General features: G+C 43.8%; 1 protein-coding gene across 1 annotated transcript; it reads right to left on the bottom strand.

Moving 5' to 3' along the window:
- Positions 1-174: 174 nt before the first annotated feature.
- On the bottom strand, positions 175-20301 carry PRPS1 (phosphoribosyl pyrophosphate synthetase 1). The gene is made up of 7 exons (XM_029930897.1): positions 20016-20301; positions 10983-11166; positions 9831-9929; positions 7949-8073; positions 4397-4570; positions 1495-1654; positions 175-319 (listed from the first exon to the last, which is right to left on the bottom strand). The coding sequence occupies exons 1-7, from the start codon at positions 20135-20137 to the stop codon at positions 227-229; spliced, it is 957 nt and encodes a 318-aa protein (XP_029786757.1). The 5' UTR covers positions 20138-20301; the 3' UTR covers positions 175-226.
- Between the last annotated feature and the right edge of the window lie 402 nt (positions 20302-20703).

Raw genomic sequence — 20703 nt, 5'->3', positions numbered from 1 at the left:
CTCGGCTGTGGGTAAAACTGCGAAGCTGCGAGAGAGGCTTGAAGGAGACCATGCAGGCAGGAAATCCCAGTGGTAAAGCTCAATCCTTCTTTCTGTAATTTTAGGTGGGGTGTGGAAAGCTACACTGGAGCAAGCTGGGTTTTCTGCTGGATTTTTCATCAAATACCAAGGGACAACAAGGGGTGGGGGTTCACTTTATTTGTAAAAAGCCTCAGCAATAATTCTGTTATAAAGGGACATGGCTGAACAGGTAGGAAACGGACTCCCCATTGTGAGTTCTCCTGATGGCTTCGGCAAGGATCATGGAGATGTCGATCACCTAGGAAAGCAAGAAAAGCGACAGGTTAGGGTCACCCAGGCAGAGGACCTACCCTTTCGCAGACACTGAGGAGCAGCCCCGTGAGGGTCCTTCCCCCTAAAACGGCTGCATTGTGCTGTTTCCCCTCGGGAGCGGCACCCAGCCATTCTGCAGCACATTTTTCTTAATATTTATTCTGAGAGAGAGAGAGAGAGAGAGAGAGAGAGAGAGAGAGAGAGAGCGCGCGCGCGCGAGCGAGCACAAGAGAGCAAGAGGCAGGGAGGGGCAGAGAGAAAGGGAGACAGAGGATCCAAAGTGGACTCTACTGACATCAGAGAGCCCAACTCAGGGTTCGAACTCACAAACTGTGAGATCATGACTGGAGCCGAAATCAAGGGTCAGACACTTAACTGACAGTGACCTAGGTGCCCCTCTGTGTCGTATTTTAGAATCACCACTTAGGAAAGAGTCAAAGTGCTAATGGAGAAAAATCCCTGACTCAGACTCACCAAGATGGTGGTAGGTTGACATTTATAAATTCTTAGGAATAAAAACGAAAAAAACTCCACAAAACATTTAAGCTGAAAAAAAATCCTTTAGAAGGACATCGATGTTTCAATTCTATATATTAATTTCAGAAAGCTAATGGACTACTGGACACGTTTTTAATTAAGTAAGGCCTTGTTCTTTTGGTACAATAGCACATGAACTTTGGTGTCTTAATTCCTTGGGGAAGTAAAACAGTGGTCCCAGGACGTCTGGGCAGTGCAGGTGTCAGGCGGCGCAAAGGAATCCACATTTTAACGAGGATCCTAGGCCATGCCCGGAGAAACACTGCCTTCCTAAGGGGGGTAACCCCCAGTTCAAAGGTTTCACATTATGTCTGCAGGGGCCAATAGTTAAGAGGGAACACACACACACATACTGGAGAGCAAGGACTTGTAAATGTGAGCGGGTATTCCAATCACTGAGAGAGTCTTGAAATGTGGCAGCCCTGGCGCTCTGTCCTCCAGAGGTGTGTCTAGCAATTTGAACCATCTAACCATGTTGTTTTCTTACTTTTGAACCACAGACCCTGATGACAGACTGAGCCTTAAGAGCAAAGCGGGGAGTCTTCAGAACACACTCAATTCAATGTATGCAACCACCTCCTGAATACTTAGCAGAGTCTTGTTTTGCAAGAATCACATCCTTACCTGTATTTTGGAGCAATGCTTCATCTTATCCTCCTGAGGTATGGTATTGGTGACGACTACTGCTTCAAAGCATGCATTGTTAATGCGAGAAATGGCCGGGCCAGAAAAGATTCCATGAGTCAAGATAGCATAAACTCTGGTGGCTCCAGCTGAGAGAAGTCTAGAGGAAAAAGCAGACATGCTCTGGCTTAATCTCACTTGTCACCGCAGCACCTGAGCTCGGGGGGAGGCACGAATTAGTCAGCTTGGGCTGCCGTAACGAAATACCACAGACTGCGTGCCTTAAAAAGCAGAACTTTATGTCACAGTCCTGGAGGCCGGGAACCCTAAGATTAAGGTGGTGACAAGGTGACCTTCATCCTGAGGCCTCTCCCGGGGGCTTGTTGGCAGCCGCAGTCTCACTGTGCACTCACGCATGGGGGGATCCGCTCTCTGGTGTCTCTGCTCACAAGGGCACTATTCTCATCATGAGGGTCCCACCCTCGTGACCTCATCTAAACCTAGTGACCTCCTGAAGGCCCCCTCTCCAAGGGGGCCTTGCACTGGGGGATAGGGGCTAGGACCTCAACATATTGGGGGGGGGCATAACTTCGTTCATAGCAAAGAGAAATAACTGGACTAAGTATTGATCTGAATAGGTTTGGATCAATGTAGTGAGCCTGGCACAGACTTCTATGCTCAATGAAATCCATATCCTTTTTTTCCTGGGCACAAGGCTGGACTACCTTTCCCAGCCTCCTGTGCATCATTAGAAGCGGCCATGTGCCTTATTCTAGCTACCAGAATGTGGGCAGGTACAACGCATACCACTGGCTGGGCTTATACAGCCTTTCATGGGTGAGGCGTCTAGGTAGAATAGTTGGTCAGGCATCCGCTTTCAGCTGCAGTCATGATCTCATGGCTCGTGAGTTCAAGCCCCATGTTGGACTCTGTGCTGACAGCTAAGAGACTGGAGCTGCTTCAGATTCTGTGTCTCCCTCTCTCTCTTTGCCTCCCCTGTTTGCACTGTCTCTGTCTTTCTCAAAAATAAATAAATGCTAAAAAAAATTTTTTTAAGCTTCCATGGGTGATTCTCCATGCTCTCTTCTCTTTGTGGCCGGCCAAAATGGAAATGTCTTCCAATGTAATCTTGGAAGCCTTATGTTAAAGATGTGGCACCACAATACCAACAGAGGAATACTTGCACTGGAGTAAACCACAAACAAGAAACTATAGTGTTAGCCAACTGACATTTCAGGGAGTTGATCTGTTACAGCAATTGGCATTACCTTAATAATATAAGGACAGAATGAGTTTTATAAATGTATACTCCAGGATGCAAATCAGGAATCATTCAGCACACAAGTATTTTCTTAGCCCCTATTATATGCCAGGCCCTGTGCCTGGCACAGACATCCAGAGGTTAAGGAAAAACCATGAGAAACTATCCTGTCCACAGTGATGTGGATTATAAGCAATGGGGAGCCACTTAAGGTTTTAAAGGAGAGGAGCGATGTTATCTACCCTTAGTTTTAGAAAGATTAGCAAAAGGGGAGGCAGTGTGAGAGAAGACAGACTGGGGAGGTATGAGACTGGTGAGCAGCAGCCGAGAGAACAGAGTGAAGACAGTTTAGAACAGTGCAGGCAGGAGATGAGAAATAATATGAGCAAGGTGGTAGCTAAAATGGACAGTTGAGAGGTAGGACCCGGGTTTCTGGCTTAGGTAAAATATAAATAGGAAAATACAGTGTACCCTGGAACAGCATGGGGTCTAGGGGTGCCAACCACCCACCCCCGCAGCTGAAAATCTGAACACAACTTTTAACTCCTCCAAACCATAACTAATACCCTCCTGATGACCAGAAGCCTTATCAATAACATTAGTAGTCCATTAACACATATTGTGCATGTTACAGTGTATGCTGTATTTTTATTTCTTAAGTTTATTTATTTATTTTGAGAGAGAGAGCAAGCAGATGCACAAGTTGGGGAGAGGCAGAGAGAATCCCAAGCAGGCTCCATACTGTCAGCACAGAGCCCAATGCAGGGCTTGAAGTCATGAACCGTGAGATCATGACCCGAGCCAAAGTAGGGATGCTTACCCAACGGGTGCCCCAATGCTGTATTTTTACAATAAAATAAGCTGGAGAAAAGAAAAGGTTATTAAGAACATCAGGAAAATACATTTATAGTCCTCTACAGTATTTACTTTAAAATGCATATAAGTGTACTCACACAGTTCAAATCTGTGTTGTTCAAGGGCCAATTGTATAGTCCTATCTGTTCAGGCCTATAAATCTCTACCTTTATTTCTTAAAAAAGAACAAAAACAAAAAAATACCTATCAAGGGGGTGCCTGTGTGGCTCAGTTGGTTAGGCACCAGACTTGGGCTAAGGTCATGATCTTGCCTTTCACAAATCCGAGCCCCACGTTGGGCTCTGTGCTGACAGCTCAGAGCCTGGAGCCTGCTTTGGATTCTGTGTCTCCCTCTCTCTCTGCTCCTCCCTCACTCATACTCTGATTCTCTCAAAAATAAATAAAACATTAAAGAGAATTTAAATCAACTGTCAAAAGTAGAGTATTCAGAGTGCTAAGAACATTTTGGAAATACAGCAGGGATAGTTGCACAATGCTACAAATGTAACACCACCAAATTATACGCTTAATAGTCAAAGTGGAAAATTTTATGTTTTATATAGTTGAGCACAATACGAAAAAAGTAACTAAGTGAATCTGGGGGAAAAAGTAAAATATTCATCAATTGATGCATACTGCAATTCAAATCTAGGGTAATAAAAACTCCCAAAGCCAGTTCTCCTCCCTCTCGATTCACTGATGCAAAAACTTGGAGGCTTCTGTCATGCAGACGGCAAGCAGTTAGCTCCTCACTTCTAACCATCAGCCCCACCTCTCGGCACTCACTTGTCAGCCGCGTGGCAGATCGTGCCGCAGGTGTCGGCCATGTCATCCACCAGGATGGCCACCCGATCCTTCACATCTCCCACCAGCACCATGCGGTCTACTTCATTGGCCTTCTTCCGTTCTTTGTGAATCAGAGCAAAGTCCACATTCAACCGGTCTGCGATGGAGGTCACTCTGCAAAACAGGGGCGCATTCACAGTTCGACGTGTGTGTGTGTGTGTGTGTGTGTGTGTGTGTGTGTGTGTGTGTCTCCTAAAGATGCCAACATAGGAACTACACAGTGGGCTTCTTTTCCGGAGAGACCGCTCTTTGAAACCAAACTGTTCTCAGGGCTGGAAGAGAACAGCTTTACTTGACTGGCTTCTCAAAGGGAAAGTCACAAAGCAGGTTTTAGAGACTAATGCATCTGTATCCTGAGAGCAGTTCAGGAGCGAGTTAGTCAGACTTCGATTATAATTAATGCCAGTTTACGGCAGGGAATAGCCAGATGCCTTGCCGGTCCTGGGAAGCAGCAGGATGCTAAGACATGTTCATTTAATAGACTGGCAGCAGAAGGGAGAGAGAGAGAACTTCCATTAGCTAATGCCAGGGGTGCACACTGTCCCAGCTGGATGCGCGGGCGTGGTGATGAGAAGTGAACCTGAGCCTCTGGCAGGAGAGGCGTAAGTCCTCAGCCCACTCCAGTGCCTGTGCGCTCACCACGCTCCCCTCAGTGATCCACCAACTTTCAGTGTCAACTGTACCTGCGCGCCAAGCTGGGAAGTTCCTGTTAGGAGCGCTAGAAAGAAAGTTGTACCAATTAACCAGGAAAATAGGACATCTTGCTTGGACAGTGCAAAGGATCTCCAACAAATCAAAGCGTCTTATTTTTCTATTACAAAATAACATAAACCAAACTAGAAAGTGACACAGAAGACAAATCTTTGATGACAAAGTACCACGGAATTCACTCAGATAGAAATCCATCCCGTGTGGACAACAGCACGCTGCACCTGTGGTGTGTCGTTCCATGCTCCACTGTCATCGTGTGTGAAGAAGCCTGTGCTTTGGGTGTTGTTTTTTATTTATTTTGTTTTATTTTTTCATTTGAGAGAGAGAGAAGGAGGGAGGGAGGAGCGCCTAGGTAGCTCAGTTGGTGAAGTGTCTCACTTTGCTCAGGTCATGATCTCGTGGTTTGAGTTTGGGCTCCACATCAGGCTCTGTGCTGTCAGCTCAGAGCCTGGAGCCTGCTTTAAATTCTGTGTCTCCCTCTCTCTCTGCCCCATCCCCCAGTCACGCTGGGGGTCTCTCTCTCTCTCTCTCAAAAATAAATAAAAACATTTAAAAAATTAGAGAGAGAGCAAGAGCAAGCATGGGAAAGAGAATCTTAAGCAGGCACCATGCTCATCACAGAGCCCGATGCACGACTTGATCCTACAACTCTGGGATCATGACCTGAGCTGAAATCAAGAGTTGGATGCTCAAATGACTAAGCCACTCAGACGCCCTGGGTCTTGATTTTTAATGCAGCACTGATCCAACCAGAGCATTATGTCTGGTTTCCATCGTGCCTATGTTCACATAAGGGAGTTTGTGCTGGACAGGGGAGAGCCTAAGACCATATAATAGAGAACACACAAGTCTGAACCACAACCTGAGCAGCTTAGGTACCCTGATCTAAATGAACCCCAACCTGTGTTCCCCATTACTAGAACTGTGTGGGCATAGAACATCAAGAATAACCGTCTCCTCGGAATGTTTACTCATCTAAGACAAATACATACTCAGTTAGCTTAAGCATCCCAGCCCACCCATACTCCACAGCCAACAAAAGCAATGACTGACAAAGGCACCTGAATGGCTCAGTTGGTTAAGCTTCCGACTTTGACTCAGGTCATATCATGGTCCCACAGTTAGAGGTTCTAGCCCTGCGTTAGGCTCTGTGCTGTCAGTGCAGAGCCTGAAGCCTGGTTTGGATTTTGCATCTCCCTCTTTCTCTGCCCCTCCCCAGCTCACGATCTCTCAAAAATAAACATTAAAAAAAATCAATGACTGACAAAGGAGGAAGGGCTACAAAAAGTCACTCCCTAGATCCTTGAGGGGAGAACTCTGTGCAAGCCACAATCACACAGGAACCTCTATCTACTCCAAAAACCCTGCCAAGACCAAAGTGATAGCCACCGCTGTAAGAAAATTATAAACACACACACACACAAAGTGCTCAAGTGGCAATAAGTCACCTACTGAAAGCAGTTTTCCTGTATCCAACTTTGGAAAGAAAATCTTGGCTTGATTATTTATTTCAAACACAACTATTTTCTAAGTCCCATGGCAAGATGTGAAAATAATGCCCAACAAGTTAAGACAAGTTTGACAACTGCCATTAGGGAGATGCTTTTTCGGCTCTGTCGCTTTTACAGATGATAACTAGCGATTACATGAGACTCACAGAGCCACACATCTGGCTGGATAACGGAACTCAAGTGCATGGCTTATCAGTTCGGTTGGAGTTACTGAAATGAAGAGGTTGTGGAGAAACAGTCATTGAAGATTTGAATGGCCTTTAGAAAGATCAAAATTAGCTTTTCCTAATCATCTGTGTTTTTGTAGCCTCGTCATTCTATTTCCACAACAAGAAGAACATGTGCCAGACTTTAGAATGCATTACTAATGAGTGATCCACTAAGGAAATCAAGAGCTCTTAGTCGGCACCATGTGGCTGTGAAGCACTGAAACTGGCAATGCCTGGCAATGTCTGTTTAAAATATTAAGGTCTTGTTTTTAAATATAAAGCTACCGGACTTTATTTTCCCACCTGCCTAATGTCTCAATGCCAGGATTAACACGGTCAAGCCAACGGCATCATGAGGTGCGTAAAAGCCTATTTGTCCACTAATAATAGCATGTGGTTCGATAGCAGGTGCCATTCATTGGAAAACGCAATTTCCTAGCCTTCCAGGTTCACAGCATTGTTGCTAGTTCTGTGGTGCCAAGTTACTAATGGGTTTCAGTCAAGCCTACAATACTGCAACTACTTAAGGACCCCCTCTAGGCTGCCTTGTCTTTCAGGCAGTGACTCAGGCCAGTAAAAGAGGGTCAATAAAACTACGTCCAGCTACTGACTGATACACTCATTCTGAAGTATACTTGACCCTTGAAAAACATGGGTTTCGATTGTGCAGATCCATGTATAAGCAGATTTTTCCTGATGCGGTATGGTTCGGTAAATGTATTCTCTCAATAACATTTTCTTTTCTCTAGCTTGCTCAGTTGTAATACTGTCTCTAACGTTTATAAGATGCAAAGTATGCTAATCGACTGTTTATGTTATTGGTAACACTTCTGATCAACAGCTGGCTATCAATAGGTAAGTTCTAAGGCAGTCAAAAGTTGTATGTGGATTTTGGAGTGTGCAGAGGGGGGGTGAAAAGGTCGATGCCCCTAACCCCCATGCTGTTCAAGGGCCAACTGAACCTAAAAGTTGTCACTTGCTAGAAAAAAGGTCAACTTTCTGACATAGCTGTCTGAAAGATTTCCCCAGTACTTTGAGAACAATGCTCATTTCGGCCGTACCTCTTAGCTCCACCAGCATCGGGGGAGACAATAGTGCAGTTCCTCCACTCAGAGATATTTTCCCTGATCCATTTCAGGACTGCTGGCTCTGCATACAAATTGTCCACTGGGATATCAAAAAAGCCCTGTAGAAAGAAGCTGAGTTACTTTTGCTTTGTTTTTCTGCTCTTCAATTTATAAATGACTAACATAAGGAAAGTAATAACTGGCCCAAATAATACCTTCCTGTGACATTCAAACTGATTACAAGGCATGCTCAGGGTAGCAGATAAAAAATGGCTTCCTTAGGGGCACCTGGGTGGTTCAGTTGGCTAATTGTCCCAACTTCGTCTTGAGCCATGATCTCTCGCGGTTCATGAGTTCGAGTCCTGCTATCAGGCTCTGTGCTGACAGCTCAGAGTCTGGAGCCTGCTTCGGACTGTGTCTCCCTCCTTCTCTCTTCCCCCCACTCATACTCTGTGTCTCTCTCTCTATCAAAAATAAATAAACATTAAAAAGTTTTTAAAAATGGCTTCCTCAAACGTGGGCTGCCCAAGAGAGTCCCGAACAAGAGGGGCTAAGCCTGCCTTCAGCTAACCCACGACTGACCACAGGAAATGAGAGAGCCCTTGAGAAGGATGGCCAAGTTCAGTCAATACCGCAACTGCCCAGCCATGTGCAGACCCATAAGGTAATACTTATTTCCTTATGCCACCAAATGTTGGGCTGGTTTGTTAGGGAGCAAAAGCTAACTGCTAAACCAGTTAGAGGTGCTTTGATACGTAAACTTAGTGGAATGTATTTATAGTAAATGGTCACAGAGAGTAACCATTAAAAGATCCCCATTCTAATACCACAGTTGTGCTGTGTTTCTCAACAAATCTGTTCCTCTTCCATAAAATGGGTATAATCAGGGGCACCTGGGTGGCTCAGTCAGTTAAGGATCCGACTTCAGCTCAAGTCATGATCTCATGGTTCCTGAGTTCAAGCCCTGCACTGGGCCCTCTGCAGTCAGCACAGACAGAGCCTGCTTTGGGTCCTCTATTCCCTACTCACGTGCATGCATATATCGCTCTCTCTCAAAAATAAATAAAAACATGTTTGAAAAATGGGTATAATCAGCTACCCTTGTGGACCTCACTGGATTGCAATAAGCCTCCAATGTAGATTTGGAAATCCCTTTAAACAATACAAAATACAAAGAAATACTGTGTTCCCCTTATTCTGTTTATGCAAGAAAGTATATTCTTTTTAAAAAATTTTTAATGTTTATTTAATTTTGAGAGAGAGAGAGACATACAGAAAGAGAGTAAGTCAACAGGGGAGGGGCAGAGAGAGAAGGAGACACAGAATCCAAAGCAGGCTCTGAGCTCTGAGCTGTCAGCACAGAGCCTGATGCGGGGCTCGAACTCACAGACTAGGAGATCATGACCTGATCCGAAGTCGGTCGCTTAACCGACTAAGTCACCCAGGCACCCCTAGAAAGTATATTCTGATATCTGTGGCTCTAAATTTAACGATGATAATAACAGTTCCCAATTAGCAAGCACCTATCTTGGATCAGACATTTCTACCATAAATTTAACACTCATGATAACAATGCAGTGTGTTTTCACAGTAGTTAAATACTCTGTGCAACTATCAGAGCCCGTTTTCAAACCAGGTCTGAACCCAAAGCCCATGTTCTTCTTAGAGGACCAGACAGCCTCCCTTAACCAAGCACCCCCAATGACTGAGACCATAAGCAATGTTTAAGGTGAGGATGTTTAAAATGGTGCCAATTGCTAGTTTATTTTGAGCTGTCTTTGAGCAGGTTCTTACTTCTCTGCAGTCTTCAGCATAAGCGGCTCTCTCCTCCCCACACCTCCCACTCTCTAATGCTGAATATTTGGCATCCAGATACCTGAATCTGAGAGGCATGCAGGTCCATGGTGATAATATGATCCGCACCTGCTACAGAGAGCATGTTTGCAACAAGCTTCGCTGAGATTGGAGCCCGGCTCTAAATGGAGGGGATGAAAGAAGAAGGACAAAAAAACCAAGCCATTCTGAGAAACAACTCATCTGCTCAAGAAGCATTTGCTTACTGTGCACCTACTGTGTTTACGGCACCGCGCTACCAGGAAATTCACAGACAGTGCCATGGCCATTGACTTTATGAGGAAATCGCAATCTAGCACAAATATTAAGTGGAATATCACTTTTCCAAATCAGGGTACATATTTCAGAGAAGAAAAATACCTTCCGACCTTTTGTTTTCTTAACATACATATTTTCAGCCTATTCAAGGGTTCCAATGCTCAATTATTTAAACTAGGCAGACTTAAAAAAATCTTTTTCTCAAGAATTATTAAAATCTCTTTTGATACATACATACTCAAACCTGTGTAACATCTAATATGTCAAAACTTAAAAGATCACAGAAGGGAAATTCGAGTTTATTGTGTAAATGATACCACTTGCTTACTCATCTGGAGGTCAACATTCCAGCAACTTCAGCCTCTTTAAATGACAGGTAAAACACACCCGCTGCACTATAAACTAGCAAAGCCCATGCCCTTTATCCTCTGTAGAAGCACTGTAGTCCCCGAATAAAAATGTCTGGCCTCCCAGACACTGTATGTAAAACTTAGGCACTATTAGAACAGACCTGCAAAGTTTTATTATATATGTACCATAACCTCTAATATACCAGAAAAATAAGGGGAGATGTGCATGTGTATAATGAGACCAGACATTCATATAACCTACTTCAAGTTTTATGATGACAGTCCCAGAGGATCTACTAGTTTAAAAAATATTCTACTCCACGGTGGCTGGTGCTTAGTTCTACTGATACAATTAAAAAGTCACAGACAGGTAATTGTTGATTTATATAATCCAATCACATGTCAATTGTTTTGAACATTGGGTAATACCTAAGAGAATGTGATTAAAACAACCTAATACCTTCTAATATGTATCTGAGGATTAAGGAATTTTTTCTGCGACTCTGGGCAAGTGCTTCTTCTGATTAAAACAAAAAAAAATTTTTTACAGGTGATTCTGCTCCCACCTTATCCTTCTTATCCTGCCGGGCATATGGGAAGCACGGGATGACTGCAGTAACCCGGCTGGCGGAAGCGATCTTGCAGGCGTTAATCATGATCAAAAGTTCCATTAGATTGTCATTGATTTCGCCACAGCCGCTCTGCACAATGTAGACATCTTCTCCACGTACACTTTCACCAATCTCCACACTACAAGCAGAAAGCAAGGAAAACAAAAAACAATGGATTTTAAAGCACCATACTACACTATTACAGACAGTACAGCCTAAAAAGCATAGCTTCCCTACTAGTATCCTGTTAATGGGTTCTAGCTGCATGCGGGTGCTGATCCCCTCAAGATGCTGGGAGATCCCCAGGAGGAGCCCCTATTCCAGAAGCGGTTTACTGCCTCAGTTCACTCCAGTGTACTATACAAATATTACCTACTGTTACATGTGACATGGCATGAAAAAGATCGGCTAAAGAACTTACAGGCAACCGGACCATAATTTCAGTGAGCTGCCTGTGTCTCATTATGTACAGGAATAGGACATGTGCATGCGAAATGGATACAGAGCCCATGACTGTCACAATCCACATATAACAAAAGTAGAAAGATCATGAAGAATGAATCACACTACTGTTCTATAACGATGTCTTCTGTGGAAGCCAGAACCACATCTACCATACTGGCACTTTACTCAACAAACCATAAATGTTCACATGCCAGTCACTGTGCTGGGGACACATGGAGAGTAAAACAGATGTGGTCTTTGCCTCCATTTTGTGCTAACTGTATTCTTTCCAATTAGTAAGTCTTGTTTAAAAAATATTCCACGGGAAGTTAATTATGGAGTAGGGCTGTGCTTTACCATAAAATGAAAGTTTTAATATCCATGCGTGGATTCTTTCCAAGAATAACTTATGATTAAAAAATCATAACCTCCGTGACACCTCAAAGCAATGCCATTTCCCCAATTAATCATGTAGGTGAGGTGGGGGTATTTATGGATGTGTGTGTATCTGTGTATTACGCAGCATGTATCAACCAGGAGGAGGTCAGAATAGTGGATACCTCCTACTGATCAAGAGAAGAACTTCAACAGGAGAGAGTTCCATTGCCAGAAGCGGCTGACAAAGGAAGACAGTTATTTAATATTCATTCCTTTCCATTTCAAGCAACAATTTTAAAAATAATGGGGTTGGGTGTGTGGGTGGCTCGGTTGGTTAAGCATCTATCTGACTTTGGCTCAGGTCATGATCTCACGGTTCGTGGGTTCAAGCCCCACATCGGGCTCTGTGCTGATGTATTTTCCAAAGCCTGGAGCCTGCTTCAGAAAATACGTCTCCCTCTCTCTCTGCCCTGCCCCCACTCATGCTCTGTCTCTCTCTCTCAAAAATAAACATTAAAAAAATAAAAGACAATAAAAATAAAGAGAATGGGGTTAGTTTACATTGTAAAGCAAGACAAATTAAAGCAAATAGTAAAAATCAAATCAAGAAATCAATCAGAACAGGGAAGCTGAGACTCCTGGCAGCCAGACACAAAGACGAAAACCCATTAGTTTGGGATATCCAGAGACAAACCTTCTTCAGGCACTGAATTAAACAAGTATTTTGTCTTAGGAATCCTTATGTTAAAAGTGCATTATTTACTCAATAATCAATATTTAAAAAGTAGAAAATGGGCAAAATAAACCCGAAGTAAGAAGGAAGAAAATGACCATAAGAGCAGAAATCCAAAAACAATAGAGAAAAACCAATGAAACACAAAGCTGGTTCTTGGGGGAAGGGGAATGAAAAAAACTGGTAAGCCTAAGGGCACCTGGTTGGCCCAGTCAGAGGAGCATGCAGCTCTTGATCTCAGGGTCAGGAGTTCGAGCCCAACACTAGGAGCAGAGATTACTTAAATAAATAAACTTTAAAAAAATTTAAAAATGGATAAGCCTCTAAGACTCACCAAAAACGCCTTCACTGGAGAGTTCCACCACACATCTGAAGAATTAACACAAAATGTGCACCATCTTTTTTACAATGCAGATGAGGAGGATACTTTCCAATGCATTTTACAAGGCCAGTATTAGTAAGACAGGGAAACCAGACAAAGGCAACATAAGGAAACTACATAGAGGGAGAAGAGAGGTGGGTGTGGTTATGACCGGAAGGAGTCTTGTGGTGACAGGAGGGTTTTCTTATCCTGCTTCTTGTATCACACTACAGTTTTGGTTTTTTTAAATGTTTTCTAATTTTGACAGACAGAGACAGCGTGAGTAGGGGAAGGTCAGAGAGAGAGAGAGAGGGAAACACAGAATCTGAAGCAGGCTCCAGGCTCTGAGCTAGCTGTCAGCACAGAGCCCGATGTGGGGCTTGAACCCACGAACCGTGAGATCATGACCTGAGCCGAAGTCAGACGCTTAACCGACTGAGCCACCCAGGCACCCTTCACACCACAGTGTTGTGAGAAAACTCTAGTCTGGAATGACTATGGCTGGGGGCTTTCGGGAAACAGGGTAATGGGTGCACAGGACGTCTCAGCATCATTTCTTAGAATTACTTGTGGATCTACAACTATCTCAAAATCCACTTTGAACACAGAAGTGCATTATCATGCTTTGTGCATACTTGAGTAAAGTGTTAACTGCGGTCCTCCGTGAAAGCTGAGGTCACAGAAATGTAACTAAAAACAAAAGGATTTCTGCATTAAGTCAATGAACCTAGTCCAGTTGTATGATGTTCTGAGAAACTGTGCAATACTACTGTGAGAAAATTTGGAAAACTCGGGGTTTTTTTTTATTTGAGAGAGAGCTCATTTCGAAAGATTTTCTCCCTAGCTTGTTATGCATCAGTCACATGGCCTTCCTTTACATTCCTTGCTCACATCATTGCCTTGCACTTCTTCCCACTCACCTGAAATGTTCTTCCTACAACTAGTTTACTTCTCAAGGCTTCAACTGAAATATCTCCTCTGACCCTATCAAAAAAAGTGACTTAAAACTAATCAACCAATTACACTGTATATGGACCTTATCTGTAAACCAATTCAAGCAAACAGAAAAAAAAAGCACCTGCAATTATGAGGCAGGGAAACGTGAATACTGGCTATTTGATATTAAGAGATTGCTGTTAATTTTTTTAGGCAAGAAAATGGGATTGTGATTACTGAGATGTACATGGGAGATATACTATCTAGGTTCGTTTCAAAATGACTGTGGGTGTGTATGGAAGGGGGAATGATAGATGAAAACAAGATTAAGCCATGAATTCAGAACTGGACTGAGTGATGGGTACCTTGGGGGAGATCATTATACTCTTCTACTTCTGCATGTTTGAAATGTTCCATAATATAGTGACATAAAGTGACCCTCCCTCACCACCTCAGCTACTGCTTTCAAAAACACTTATCATGACTTGTTACCACGTTATTTTTGTTTACTGCCTGTCTCTTCCACTAGGATGCAAGCTCTGTGAAGGCAGGGACCAGATCTGCCATGCTCTTCTCCATCCCCAGCCAGCCAGGCCATAAATAGTGAATGAATATCCCTCAGGACTAGGCTGCCTCTTGGTATCCACTCAAGTCAGTCAGAACTGTGAAACTTCCACAGGTATACTACTGAGAAAAGCCAGACTTCTATCATTCCTTACAATGTAACTTACTTCACCCTGGAGGCAATGTAGACCCAATGTGTTTCTTTAAAAGACTGTGATACTGGGGCACCTGGGTGGCTCAGTCAGTTAAGCGTCCTGCTTCAGCTCAGGTCATGATCTCATGGTTTGTGGGTTCGAGCCCCATGTCGTACTCTGTGCTGACAGCTACCTCAAGCCTGGAGCCTGCTTCCGGTTCTGTGTCTCCTTCTCTCTCTGACCCTCCCCTGCTCGTGCTCTCAAAAGTAAAAAACACTTACAAAATTTAATAAAAGACTGATAAATCTGCTCATACCCTTTCCACAGATATGCAGCTGGAAGAGGTTTCTTTTTGGGTGAAACTACAACCCATTGGGCCCACCAAAATGTGACAGTGACAAAGAATTTTGCAGCAGGATCCTGAAATACTGATACTGAGGCAAAAAAAAGAATGATAAAGCAATTTTGTGGACCCTGGCTGAGCTGAAGTGACATCTGCTAATCACCAAGGTCAGCCTTAAAAAACAATGGATTCTGGGGGAGCCTGGGGGGCTTAATTGGTTAGGCATCCCATTTTGGCTCAGGTCACCAGCTCATCATCTCACCTTCGTTAAGATGGTAAGATAAGATAGTAAGATACAACCGGTGAGATCAAGCCCCTCACTGGGTGTGGAGCCAGCTTAAGATTCTCGGTCTCCCACTCCCTCTGCCCCTCCCCTGCTCATGCTGTTCTTTCTGAAAGGAAGGAAGGAAGGAAAGGAAGGAAGGAAGAATGGAAGAAAGGAAGGAAGAAAGGAAGAAAGGAAGAGAGAGAAATAAAAGAAAGGAAAAGAAAAAGAAAAAGAAAAACTACATAATCCACTGTAAATGCCTTTATCCTTTTGGCTACCAGGAAGCCAAGAGATATAGTTAAAGTAACACTAGACTGCAGTAACCACTTTGTGCCAAATTCTTGGCACAATTATGATAGGCCTTTGTTCTAGAAGCCTTCTGAAGCACCTATGTAACAAACCATGTGACCATCATGGTTTCAAATCCTTTCTTGAAAGCAGATAAAGTATTAATTATAAAATTAAGGGGAGCGTGGGTGGCTCAGTCAAGTGGCCGACTTTGGCACAGGTCATGATCTCACAGTTCGTGGGTTCGAGCCCTGCTTTGGACTCTGTGCTGACAGCTCAGAGCCTGGAGCCTATTTAGGATTCTGTGTCTCCCTGTCTCTCTGCCCTTCCCTCACTCGTGCTCTCTCTCACTCAAAAATAAATATTTAAAAAATTTAAAAAAGTATTAATTATAAAATTAAATTATCACTGCCAACGTAAACATCAGAGACTATTTGTTACATACATAGATTTAGCAGAGGTGATGCCTTTAGAAATTATACTCTAACATCATATAAGGTTCGAATAATAATTTTCACAAAAGCACCAGCTCAGCACCCAACACAATTGCTAGTAACACTTTTGTGTTATCATATCACCCAATGATAGTCAACCAAACGGTTCAGCCATGTCTCAAAACCAAATTTAGGACTAAATCCTTAAGCACAGAAAGGTGTTATAACCAGACATGTATCTAGTAACTTGAAAATTTTATTTAACTATATTCAAAATAAAGCAGTGTAAAGTAAACTAGGACGCAGCCTTGTTTTATTGTGCATAATTGTAATCTCACTAATCATGATCAATTTCACCCCTCCAGTAGTATTCATAAGGTACAGACTTTCAGAAAGCCTTCAAATGCCAGCAAACTACCGCTTAGTCAATAAAAAGTTCAATGAGTCCTCAAAACATCTTAATATTATTTTTATGGTTTCCTCTAAGAGATGATAAATTAGGCAGTGATCGATGGTAGAACAGCTGTGCCTAAAACCTGTTTGCTTTTAATGTAATCTATCAGGTGGAAAGAACTGGTTTAGCGATTTAGAGAGTAACACTCCATGTTCTCTCCCTCTAGCTGTGTTCTCCAAACATTCCCCCAATCTTCCAGCAACGCCAGGCTGGCTATGTCCATCCAATGAGAAAACCAGCTTCTCCTTTACCTTTCCTTTAGCATTAGTGCATCCAACCAGCACGGAATGCTAAGAAACACAAGTGGAAATAAAGTGAAATCTAGAAGGCAGATAGTATTCTTAAGAAAAATCTCAGGAATTTAGATGGAGACATCGGCATGTGCAAAACACAAGGGATTAACTAACCAAGGGATATAGTTCTTAGAAAAATCCTAGGCAACCAAAGTTAAAGTCCTCTAGCTCTGAGCCTATACAGAGTAACCAAATCAACCAAAGCTATTTACCGATATTGAAGAGAATTTTAAAAAATCAAAAATTTCAATTTATTCAAAAATTTTAAAAGCCAGATGAGATATTCTATCAACAAAAATAGTAAGCAATAGTACCCAGAGTTGGGCAAGTTACTTAACCCCTGAATCTTAGTTCCTTCATCCATTAAATGGGGATAAAGGGGATTAGAAATGTATAACTAGCACCTCTTAAGCACTCAGTATACATTAATTACTATTAATTTGGTTATTGCTGATGAGAACGGAAATTGGGTCAACTTTTCTAGAGGGAAATTTGGTAACATGGTATCAGATGCCTGAAAAATGGCGTCTTATCCCTTAACTTGGTAATTCCCCTTCTACGGATTTGTCCTAAGGAAATGGACAAAGATTTGTGTTCAAAGGTTTTATAAAATCATTAGCCAACAACGGGAAATATCTACTAGAAGAGACTCGGTTATCTAAAATTATGGTAAAAGCATTAAAAGACAAGACCAGAACAGCTACTTAAAACCATGTAGACTAACTATTAAGGGGAAAAATTATTCAAAATATATTGCTAAGTGATGAAAGCCATAGACATCTTACATTTTTGAAACAGCACATAAACACAAACGAATATCTGGAAGGTTATAAATCCAAATATGAACAGCAGATCCTGGGAGGTCCTTTTCCCCCTTTGTCCTCTTCTGTAGTTTCCACATTTTCTGCAATACCATCACCACCACCGCTTAGCAACATCTACTGTGCATTTATTGCGTTGGACCATGTTCTAATGTAGCTCATTTAATCTTCACAATGATTCTATGGGTAGCTATTACTTTACAGGTGAGGCCAAGAAAACCTAAGATTTCAAATGCTGGTTCTCTAATTCCAGAGCCTGGATGTATGTTTCCAGCATAACTGGACAGCTCTTGAGAAGTAATGCCACTCTGCTCAGGAGAGCACCAACCCTTGCAATTCTGCCAAATAGCAACTATACAAATAGCAGAACGGTCTCATTTGAGGATGGCTTCTGTGGTTCCCCAGCTGATGACCCAGAGTACCCCCTGAGCTGCTCTATCTATGCCCTTCAGAGCCCAAGAGTCACAGAGGGCAGTTGGTACCATTTCTACAGTGCAGAAGAGCCAAAGGTGGGGGCAGGGGGCAGAAGGGGAAGGCTCCATAGGCATCATATTCAATTATGTTCAGTGAAGATTTCGGAACACCTAGGGACCCAAAAAGCTAATGATTAAGCCTGAAACAAGGGAAACCACGCCAGTCAGCAATTTTCCATGTTGGGCTTAATCTTAACCAACGTTTCCAAGTGTGCCATTGTCCAGCTGTTTAAAAATGAAACCAGCCTGATTTCAGAAGTAGATGGGAATTGCTGATGAATTCAGATCGGTCAGAACACTAAATTGTTCTCGTCCTCCCCCTCTCCCAATATAGTTTCAGGTTCTAGGGTATTGCATTATGACAGAGGGTGAAGGGTTAACACAAAGAAAAATAAGGTCTTTGGATTTTTCCTATAAGTGTAGGCAGAGGATTTAATAACCATAGTTCTCTAACGAGGGGGGCAAAAAAACCCCTCTAAATGTCCCCCACCTATACTGCCGCATGCAAAGTCTGGTCCTGTATGGTTTCATCATAAGGGTGTCATAATGGTGTGGTCAAAGCTAAAGACAGCAGCTTGGCCAGTATCTTCTGACTAAGGTACTGCCTGGTAACAGATGGTGTCAGTGTTTGCACTATCATCTGCATCACAACCAGCGGCACAACAATCAAGTATCCAGAAGGAAGCTGTCCACTACAGATGATTGCTTTCATCAGCAGGTCTAGAAAGGATAGGGGAGTTACACTTCCATAGCAAGTTTAAAGAAAGAAAGAAAAAAGAAGGAAACAGAAGTATTTAGGAAAAAATGGTGAAAGTAACCTTAACTAATTTAACTGACCATTAGGTTTGGTGTAAACTTTCCCCTTAATAGAGGACCGCATCGGTAAGACTGTGGGCACTGCTCTGATTTGATCAACAGGATCACAAAACACAAAGTATACCTATCAGAACCAGAAGATTCTCTGCTTAGGTGGAAGGGTTGAAAGGATAAAATAACTAAGTTATCTCTTAAGATGGCCCCAGGTGCAGGAGGAGTTGGAAGTGGGAGGAGGGAGCAATTTAATTAGCAAGGCAATGAAAAAAAAAATTCCAGCTGCAACGTACTATGCAATTCCGGTCTTCCACCCTTATTATCTTTCTTCCATTATCTTAACACTCAGGGATGAAAACGGTTTCCTAAATTCCCCACAACAGCGCTAAGAGGAGTGGACCAGTTCAGGAGAGACTTTGCTACTGAAAAATAGGTTTCTGTATCATCTGTACCAGTATCCGCACTGGAAAAGGTCAAGGATTCCAGAACTAAGGTTCCCCCAAATTTTCTGGATAGGTCAAGCTGAGATGCTGGCAATCAGTATGCAGAGTTAATGCATCACTTTATCTGATAAACTAGATTTAACTTACATATGGCCCCGATTCTAAAGATGTGAAAAGCCAATGCTTGCCAATCCAAGGCAAGCCCTTAGTAATCATTTTGGCGCCCTCAGTCCATAATGTCAATTTCCCTCAAAACGAAACTCGATCGACACCATTTCGAATTGACTAGCTTCTTAGACTCTAAATGAAACACCAGGAGGGCTTATTACGCAGTAAGGCTCTCCCAAGCAAGCTGGTCCAAGAGTTAAAGTGAACCCAGTCCAGTCTGCATGGCTCAACAGAGAAGCGACAAAGCCACGTGTCCCCTTAGCCGAGGCTAAGCGTCTTTCCCGTCCCCTCGCTCTAGGCAGCCACTATCCCCGCCTTGGGTCCTCCAACCCTTGCCTTCAAACCCAACAGCTTCGCCTCATGCTCCATCTTGACTCCACCCCACCGCACGGTGAGAATGAACGTGACCCTCCCGCGAGAGGAAAAATAACGGAAACAGCCCTTGGGGCACGCTCTCCACAGAGCTGCCGCTGCCCCTTCCCCCCCCCCCCCCCCCCCCCCCCCCCCCCCCCCCCCCCCCCCCCCCCCCCCCCGTCCCTCAGAACTCACGCGACGGCCCCATCCCCCTACCCTCTGCAGCCCAAGCATGGTCCCCGCCAACCCCGGCAGGTGAGGCCGACTGGGGTCCCAACTTCGCCCTTACCAGGTCTCTTGGTTGCTGAATTTCTTAGTCACCACCTTGCCTAGCTCCAGGCCCAGGCGGTCAGCAATTTTCTGGGATAAGTCTTGGTGGGAACTGCCGCTGAAGATTTTAATATTCGGCATCTTGGCCAACCACCGTAGGCACTCTCCGCTCAGCGTTCACTGTTGCTGCCGATACCGAAAACCGAAGTCGGCACACAGACTCAAGGGCTTACCGCTTCACGTTGCTACTCCGCCATCTTACATTCCCGCCCGGCGTGCGGCTCTAAATTGCCCGGCGCCGGGAAGGCGGGGTCAGCACGGAAATCCACACCCCGCCCGCCCTGATTAGCTGAGCGGGAGTGAGGGGCGGGTCCTCACTGTGACCCTGCCTGCTTCCAGTTGTCTCAGGTATTGGCTGGAGGCCACGAAAGAGGCGAGGCTAAGATGTAGCCCCGCCCTCTGCACTGGGTAGTGGGCGAGAGCTGGCTCAGGAGCGCCAAGACGAACTGCGTTTGATTGGGGAGTGGAGTGATGCTGGTGACCCGCAGTGCCAGATCTTTCTCTTAAGCGGGAAATCAGACACACTTTTTTTTCCCTTCAGTACCAGAAAGTAAGTCTATCTCTGGTTTACAGTTCCTTTTAAGAAAATCTGTTTATCAGGGTGGCAGCCAGTTTGTCAGAATGAAGCGAGGTTTGTGAACAAGAAT

The sequence above is a fragment of the Suricata suricatta genome, chromosome X (genome assembly GCF_006229205.1).
Source record: "Suricata suricatta isolate VVHF042 chromosome X, meerkat_22Aug2017_6uvM2_HiC, whole genome shotgun sequence".
Lineage (NCBI taxonomy): Eukaryota > Metazoa > Chordata > Mammalia > Carnivora > Herpestidae > Suricata > Suricata suricatta.
The sequence above is the reverse complement of the archived record's forward strand: the minus strand, read 5'-3'. Positions and strand labels throughout refer to the sequence as shown.